The sequence below is a fragment of the Phoenix dactylifera genome, chromosome 2, assembly GCF_051530095.1.
Source record: "Phoenix dactylifera cultivar Ajwa chromosome 2, Ajwa_hap1_PhDact_Kaust_v1.1, whole genome shotgun sequence".
In the NCBI taxonomy this organism is placed as follows: domain Eukaryota; kingdom Viridiplantae; phylum Streptophyta; class Magnoliopsida; order Arecales; family Arecaceae; genus Phoenix; species Phoenix dactylifera.
The window spans coordinates 11,529,888-11,538,435 of record NC_143191.1 but is presented as its reverse complement, the minus strand read 5'-3'; the positions used below and the strand labels follow the sequence as shown (position 1 = coordinate 11,538,435).

At 38.2% G+C, this 8,548-nt stretch overlaps 1 protein-coding gene across 1 annotated transcript; it reads left to right on the top strand.

The window, feature by feature from the left end:
* Window positions 1-6,381: 6,381 nt before the first annotated feature.
* Window positions 6,382-7,521, top strand: LOC120112495 (uncharacterized). Its single transcript, XM_039132034.2, has 2 exons — window positions 6,382-7,075; window positions 7,161-7,521. Exons 1-2 carry the CDS (start codon window positions 6,787-6,789, stop codon window positions 7,271-7,273), a joined length of 402 nt encoding a protein of 133 aa, XP_038987962.2. The 5' UTR covers window positions 6,382-6,786; the 3' UTR covers window positions 7,274-7,521.
* The last annotated feature ends 1,027 nt before the right edge of the window (window positions 7,522-8,548 follow it).

The window sequence follows — 8,548 nt, the reverse complement described above, 5'->3', positions numbered from 1 at the left end:
TGGATAGGTTAAACAGGTTGGGTTGGGCAGGTTAAACAGGTCTAAACAGGTTAAACGGGTCGGGTTGGACAAATAGGTTAAACAGGTCAGGTCGGGGTAGCCAAACAGGTTACCTCTTTATTAAACAGGTTAAACGGGTCGGATCGGGTTACCTGTTTATTAAACATGACAGGTTCAGGTTGTAATTTTTGACCTTTTTAATAAACAGGTCGGATTCATGTTTATGATTTTCTGACCCAACCTGCATGTGACCCGACCCGTTTATGACCCGACCCGACCCGATTGCCACCCCTAGTTGGATATGGAGGTTGCGGATTCACCCGCTTGTGGCATTATTCATCTAAAAGGTGGCCTGGGGCTGCCTTCCTACGAGGAGCTTGTTAGTCCGACGTGGCATGGCGGTCTCTCAGTGTTGTGAGGAGTGTGCAGATATTGAGGAGATGGCCGAGCATGTCCTTCTGCAGTGCCCTAGAGCCCGAGAGATTTGGAGGAGGTCACAAGTCCTACTACCCGACTCGGTAGTCTCTGTGCATGATATGATTCAGATGCTGAAAGCATCCACGCAGAGTCCCCAATCTGCTGAGGCAGGGATTTTGGTGGCATACTTGTCCTACCACATCTGGTTGGATAGGAATGCCGGCCTATTTGAGGGGAGGAGGTCGCCCCCGAGGAGGGTGGTGGACAGAGCGACGCTATATGCGAGGGAGGTTCTTGCGGCTACCGTTGGGTTTTCTTCTGGGATAGTCAGGGACATCTGAAGTACTCTCCACGCTGCTTCAGCACCCCAATTTGCCCTTGTTTCTTGGGTACCCCTACCCCTTGGCTATTTCAAAGTAAATTTCGACGGCAGACGGTCAGTGGCTGGTGTGACTGGAGGGGTTGGATTTGTGATCAGGGACCACCTTGGTAGGATGATAGCAGCAGGAGGGCGGCGCATGCCAGGACTCACAATGGTCGGGGTAGAGCTGCGGGCAGCTTGGAAGGGTATATCCTATGCGTGGCAGGTACTTGGTGTGGAGCGGGTCTGCCTTGAGGGAGACTCATGTGTGGTTATCGACTGGCTCCGAAGGGCAGATCAGTTTGGAGATGGTCATCCCCTTATTCGGGAGACCCGTAGGATGGCGCGGTTGATAGGTGATGTTCAAATATGATACGTGTTTAGGGAGGCGAACTGGGCTGCAGACTACGTCACCTCCTTTGTTGCTCGGTATTCCGAAAATTTTTTTTAGATGTCTGTATCAGATGTTCATCCTTTTCTGTATCTTTTACTTTTTTATGATTTAGCAGGTTGTATTCACGTTGGGGTTATATAAAATGAGTAGCCGTTTTTATTAAAGAAAAAAAAATGTCAATTATGCTGCCATCTTGGTGGCGATGCAATGCTGTTTACCTCCTCTTATTGGTTGGCAGTCCCATCGGTCCGTACCTCAAATTGACAAATGATGATTAGAGGACGCTGATCATGCGTCCTCTCTGCCCTTGGTTTGTCCATTGATGGGAGATGTGGTACCAGATGTCTCAATCATTTGGCAGCGTCCACAAGATAATGATGAAGGAAGCTTACAAGATAGTGGCAAGCAAACTTGAGTTAAATGTGGCTGAAGAGAACAACTCAGAAGAGACCCGGTGATAAAACAGTGCTTTTGAATAGGGTTAGCAAACGAGCAAATCATTCCACCAGCTAGCTCATATTTTGCAAAAAAGTTAGCTCAAATTCAGCTTGCTCAATTTAGTTAATATAATATAATTATCTATTTTACTATTAATTAATATATATTTTGAAAAATTAAGATATTTGTTAATTATAAAATGAAAATGTAATTAAAAAATAAATTTCAGATTATATAAATTAAAGTCTCGAAAGATCTCGAGCTCTCGCCAAATCTTTCAGACGAGCCTTTCTCAAATAGCTCGAGCTCGGTTTGATCGTAAAAAAGGCCAAGCTAGAGCCGAGCTCATTCGTGTTCAGTTTGTTTATACTTTTAGTTGCGAAGTAAAATTAAGTTTACATTACTGGAAAAGCCATTATGGTAGACAAAGAGGCATTTATAGACTGAAGAACTTTGACTGCTTTACGTGGCTGAAGGAGACATATATGCTTTCATGGTTATTTGGTAATATAATCAGAACAATTCGTCATGGTAACAATCTTAAAACTTGTTGGAATGGCACGAGAGTTAGGGAATTATGCTATGGATATTAGTTATTACAAATAGGTTTTGGTTGGAAATTCTATAATAAACTCAGATTGATGGACATCCAATTATCATAAACTAGGGCCCGGCATGTGTGAGATATAATCCACTCACAACTTATTTATCTTAAGACAAACATTTGCCCACAAGGATGTAGTCAAGCATGTGAGATGCACAACCATCTCATAGTTAACTTCTTTTGAGGAAGATACTTGTGGCAAGAATGGTAATTGGCCATTGGGTTGGGTTGGTATCAAAATTAATTCCATACCTAATCTTTTTATAGTTGGGCTCATACCAATCTATTTATTTGATATAAATCAATGCCCAACTAATAACTGATCAAGGCTTCACATATCAGTTAGTTATACATCTTTAAGAATAAATATGAAGTAGGACCAAAAAATTACAAGCTCAACATTCTTTTCAACACATTTTGTGCTTTTAAGGCATCAACAGTATAATCTTCTGAGCCATTAATGGTATGAAATTATCGCTGTCTTCGAGATTTGGAGCTGTTTTAAAAATTTGTCCAATCCTAATGATCCATTAATTAAGTCTCACATATGGACGGAACCCTAACCTATTATGATTAGAGTATCATCGAGGAACACAAATCCAACCTAAACATGACATGCTCAAACTTGTTCCTTCTACCTACAGGCATTTACTATTCTAAATTCTAAATTTAAGTTTATCGGCTGAAGAGCACCCCAATTTATATCCATGGGTTATTAGGATTTAGGTTGTATCTTTTATCTTTCACGCGGAAGGATGATTAGTCTTCTTTCGTGATGTCGATTGTTGAATTGCATTCTGCATGGATCTCAAAGCACTCCGAATTCGTCGGCCATTATTCGATCCAACGATGGATTTAACTGAAGAAAGGTGTATCCTTCTTTTGCACAGAAGATATCGTTATTGGAATCATTCCATGATTTTTTTTGTGCTTAAGAAAAACTGACAACCATACAGCTCGGTAAATTCCCTGTTTAATCTCAATAAATGCCATATCTAGGTGCGACGCAGGTGGCATTTCTTTCCACCCGTGGTTTCGTGGGAAAATTCCAAAAGCCAGAATGGAAATTTTTCAAATTTTATCTAGACCAATAATACATCAGAGTGCAATAAAGCCTGGGATAAGTGTTATGCTTGCCAGACAAGTAAGCAATAGTTGTGCTTGTTATAACTTATAAGCTAGGAATAACTATTCAAATGGGAGATTTTTCTATAAAAACTATTTCAAGTGGGAGATGTCATAGGCTATTCTTGGTATAAAGTTATCATTTATGACTAATTTTTTACTTTTTAAGAGATAGGAAGGCCTAATCGAGAAAGTGGATAAGAGGTGGGATAATAAAGTTATCACAACTTTATCCTGGAATAAGTAATAACCACAACATTTTGAGTGTTTTTTCCTCTCAACTGTTGATCCCGGACGATTTAGTCAAACCGGGGACAAAAAGGGGTCGGTGGTTCCTTAGATGTACTGGAACTAGGGTTGTCCTCAAATTTTATCCCATTTATAGAATGACGTCAAGAATCCCTAGTTGACAAAAAAAGTAGCTAAAAAGTTGTGGGCAACCTTTTTTCACCCGGATATGCTCCTTGTGCCATCAGCTATACTATCATATGACCTAATCTTGTTTATTAGACAAAAAGAACCATTTATCCTACCTTATCCTAGAATTAAATATTGTGAAAAAATATTAGTGGTAATTTTTATATGGTATCAGAGCAGAGATCCTGAGTTCGAATTTTATAAAAATTTCACATGTTGAGCTCACTCATTAAAGAAAAGTTCGGCTCACGCTTAAGCTTTTAGGATAAGTGGTGATTTTAACAAATATATTAATCAAGAATAACCATGGTTTATCCCTAATTTGGGATCTAATTTCTAAACCGGCCAAATGCTCTCATCCAAAATTTATTCTGAAACTTGTAGCCCAAAAATTTAAAATAACTCACGGCATAACTATTTTAATAAACATAACTTTTGCTTGTCCAATTTTTATTCTAGTGAAAACTTTGCTAAAGTAGATGTATTCGCCACCCTGTGCCAAGATTACCCATTACTAATGGAGAAATGCCATTTGCAAGCGCAGCTTACACATTCAACCATTTATGTTGATCATGTAGCAACTCATGATTGCCATGCAAACTCATGCAGGAATGGATGGCTTTCAAGACGTTAAAGTATTGGTTGAATCAGGTCCACTAACTTATAGATGGATCAGTCCAGCCACATATGGACATGCACAGAATATGGACAAACACGGTGTGTCTTGCTTCCTTTTTGTGTACATATTTATTTGTGGTTGGACTGGTCCCACTAAGCTGGTAGACGTGGTCCAATAATTTTTCCTTTAAGACAATCAATAGCAAACTGTAGAGAGAGAGTGAGTATTGTATATATTTTTCTGAAATACTGATACCTGAATACTTGTATTGAGAAGTTTTCCTCTATATTTGGTTTTTTAATTCTTTTTTTTCTCTTTGTACGATTATTCTTGATCTAACAGGGAAGTGCGATATTGTCTCCTTGTTACCTTAAAAAAAATATTTGAATACCTTTTTTGTTCTTTAATTCTTACAATAATCTTAGTCATTCTTGTTCTAAATTATACCAAGTTTCCAACAAGAAATGTGGGAAACACATGTTTAGATGGATTGAGCAGAGAAGCCACACCCATCTGAGGTACCATTGTGATCAAAAGTTTTGTTGAGAGAGAGCATGTCCTAACATAAAACATTCAAAAACATTTTTTTTGCTAAAATGAACGTTTTATACATTATAAGTATGGATACATCAAATAAAATCAGAAAATAACAAGTTTCAGAGTGTTCTAGACAAGTCTTCCTTTTCAGCTCAAAAGATGCTTTTGGAGTAGCCGGTTGTACAAAAAAGCTCCTTAGTCTGTAGCCCTACTAGCTTTTTTAAATACATATTTAGTTTGAAAAATTACCCTTATCTTCTTTTTAACGTCTAAATATTCTGAAGCAGAAGATGTTCCTCTCCCTCGGCGTTTGAGCCATCTTGTATTTAGCTAATTACTATAGCCGAGTTATCCCTAATATGATTGAGCTGGTCTGAAAAGCACTTACTCACATGTAACGGTAACAAAGCAAAAGGACTTCCTTCCCACTCAAAGCAATTTAAGTCTGGCGAGATGACCATAAAGAATAAACATCGCATCAATCTAGAATTTATATTGGTCCATTGGACCATCTTCAATGTGACCACCCATTGACATGACAGCCTAAAATAAGGGAGCATGTCACACCCAACAACTAAAGTCGTGCACCAGACCCCGCTCCACAATACTACGTAAAATTTATTGATCTCACATGTGAAATAAATGCCTTGTAACTGGGGCCAAAGTCATGGTTAAATGGAGCAGAAACAACCTAAGTGACAAAAAAAAAAAAAAAAAAAAACCCTCTTTGTAAGCCTGCCTAAACCACGGTAATGGCATAAACTTTCAGAACTAATTAAGTTCATAAATTTGTTTAACTAAAATATTTTTTTTAAAAAATAATTTATAAAAATATAATATTTAGAAAAATAGTTTTGTTAATTTGATCGGTCTAAAAAAAATAATATTTTTTAGATTTATACTTGATTGAGCATCTACTTTTTTTAAAAAAAATTGTATGAACTATTTATTATATTGTTAATTAAAAAAATTATTCATAAATTTTAATGGCTTAAAAATATTTTTTAAAAATCTAATAAAATATAAAAAAATTTATTCTTATAGAAATACTATTTTTTATTTTACAAAATTTAACCAAATAAAAGATATCTTTTGTTACCATTTTGTTTTTTAAGTCTTTCCGCGAGCTTTACCTTAAAGACCTCCCTTTTTTTTCCCTAAAATAATATGAGACACTGATTTGCTATCGTTTTCTTAGGTGGAGAGACAGGAAGCAAAACAGCGCAGGACAGATGGAACAGCAGTATTAGGAGCCTTCTTGACAGCCTCATCTACACCCCCCCCCCCGATCCGTAAACTAAAGCCCCAGAATCCAGATGGGATCCCACAATGCATTAAAAAATTTACCTTCTGGCCTGATGACAAGACTGAGAGCTAAAAAGGCGGGGAAGGGTGTGAGGGACAGTTGTAAGGATAGGGTGTCATTCCTATTTTTTTAAAGTACCCTGGGTCTCCAAGGCAGGAGAATTAAAGAAGATGGGATATATCAAACTATGCAACATTGTGCTCTTCCATTCCTCATGTAAGATGGCCTTCTACTGAGGCCCTGTCCCTTGCACAAGAGCAGCTTTCTGTTGAGGGGTTTGTCAGAGAATTCAAGGATGAATTGAGTTTCCAGGTGGTGGGTATTTATGCCATCCTATTAAATGATGCTGGCTTTCCATATCTTGGTTTATGCTTCAGGATGGCTTCATCGGGTCTTGTTATGTGGAAGTTGCCAGAGACTTTAAAGGCTGAAGGAGGTTCATTTTGGCAGTGAGAATTTATGTGCTTCTTAATGAGTTCTTTGCCTCGTCTTTGGGGCTAACAATTCTCTCAGCCTAGTTTGGTTTCTTTCTTGTTGTCTCCCACTCCTCCAAACCCAATTTGCTGCTATGGAGGCTTCACAACTCGCTGGAGATGCAGAAGAGTGTAGCAGCAGTGAGTCTGGGTGGACCAAGTACCTGGCATCACCCATGCATGAGGGTGGTGATAGTGATGACCATGATGATGTTGAAGGGGATGATGATGATGATGATGATGATGATGATGACGACGACGACGGTGGTGGTAGAAGTAACAAAAACAGCAATGGTGGTAAAGATGAAGGTGATGAAGATGATGACTCCATGGCTTCTGATGCTTCTACAGGACGAGCTCGCAACAAGCATTCTTGCAAAAAAGGTGATGGTATCAAGGCCTTGGAGCATCCCAAACATGATGAAGAAAATGATGGGAATTATAGTAAGCATTCTTCACATTTATGCAGGATATTTCCCAAGCAGGAGAAGAACAGAGATGGAAAAACTCGGAATCCTTTTCAAAGGGAAGCTGGTTCTGCCTCTTCACAGAGCAATCCCAAGGCGAGGAAGCCCAACCTGAGTAATAAATGATTTTAGCAATGTATCCTTCCTTGCTTGTTTTGTTATGTATCCTTTCTATATATGAGCAGACTTCTCTTTGGTCCTCCTGAAAAGTACTTGAAGGGAAGAGCCTATGGCTAGCTTCCGGAGCTCCTTTTCTCCGGTACAAGCTTTTGAAGCTTTTAACTGTACTTAAAATAACATAGCCTGGTCTAAATACCTTACTTTGTAAGCCTATTTTGAGCTAGATTTTCTTCCACGCCATTATTCGGCACCACAAACACTCTGAATGTTGTTTATATTTTCTGCCACAACCAGAAGGAAAATTTTTGAAAGAGATTATACTCTATCTGAAGAAACGAAAGCCTCATGATATTTTCCAAGTGAAGTATATTAGTGACGACCAGCACTTTTTCTGATCCAATTATTTGATATTCTTCAAGCAACTTTTTGTATGCAATTAGTCTACTTTGCTGGCGGTACCTCCTACTGATTTGTGATGAGGTATAAAATCCTCAAGAGTGACTGTAAGAAGAGATTATAATGTGATATTTTAGTGGTCAGATATGAATTTTGGAGAGTGGTGAAAGTTCTTCCAATCATGTTCTAAGCTTGGAAAGACCTCTGCTGGTGTTTACCATAACAATGATCTGCCAAGGAGTTGAGATAGAGAACGATAGAATTGGGATTAGAAGAAGCTTTACCATTTCCCATGCTTGTCTGAAAATGCAAGACAGCCATGCAACCTTGAACTGCGCCAATAAGCCACTTATATCTAACAAAATATGTGCAAGTTTCTTGAGCCAATGACATATACCATATATAAATCGAATAAATAAACAATTTAGCATCTAACTCAGCCCAAATGCCTCTATCTCTAGCTTCACCAAAGTCACTAAAATATTAGGTGCTTCCAAGAAGGTCTTCACGTAAATTTGAATCACCCAAAACTTCAATTCGAAGAGTTACAACAGTATGTATTTCTCTCTCTTTTTTTTGTGGCAAAAGTTATGCCTTTTTAGTAGTCTTGGTTACGAAGACTTCTGCAGCTAATTTGGTAGAAATATGAACAGAGACGTGTGAGAATATTCCAAAGTTTGGTTTGGACAATGAATGAGAAAGCATGCGTCCTTCTATTTTTTAGGTGGCAACAATGTTGCCAGAAGTTAACAAGTCGTAGAATATCGAACTAGACGAGAGCTTCATGTACTTCTGCAGTAGTTAAATATATTGTTTAAGCTATGCTTCAAGCATTTATTCTCTCAAATAATTATTGTTCAGCATTGAATTACTG

What these genes read in the sequence shown, in the direction of transcription:
- LOC120112495 (XM_039132034.2), top strand. Translation starts at nt 6,787, where the DNA reads ATGGAGGCTTCACAACTCGCTGGAGATGCAGAAGAGTGTAGCAGCAGT. An exon ending in CAAGCATTCTTGCAAAAAAG is followed by an intron (nt 7,076 to 7,160) that starts GTGATGGTATCA and finishes ACATTTATGCAG; the next exon opens with GATATTTCCCAAGCAGGAGA.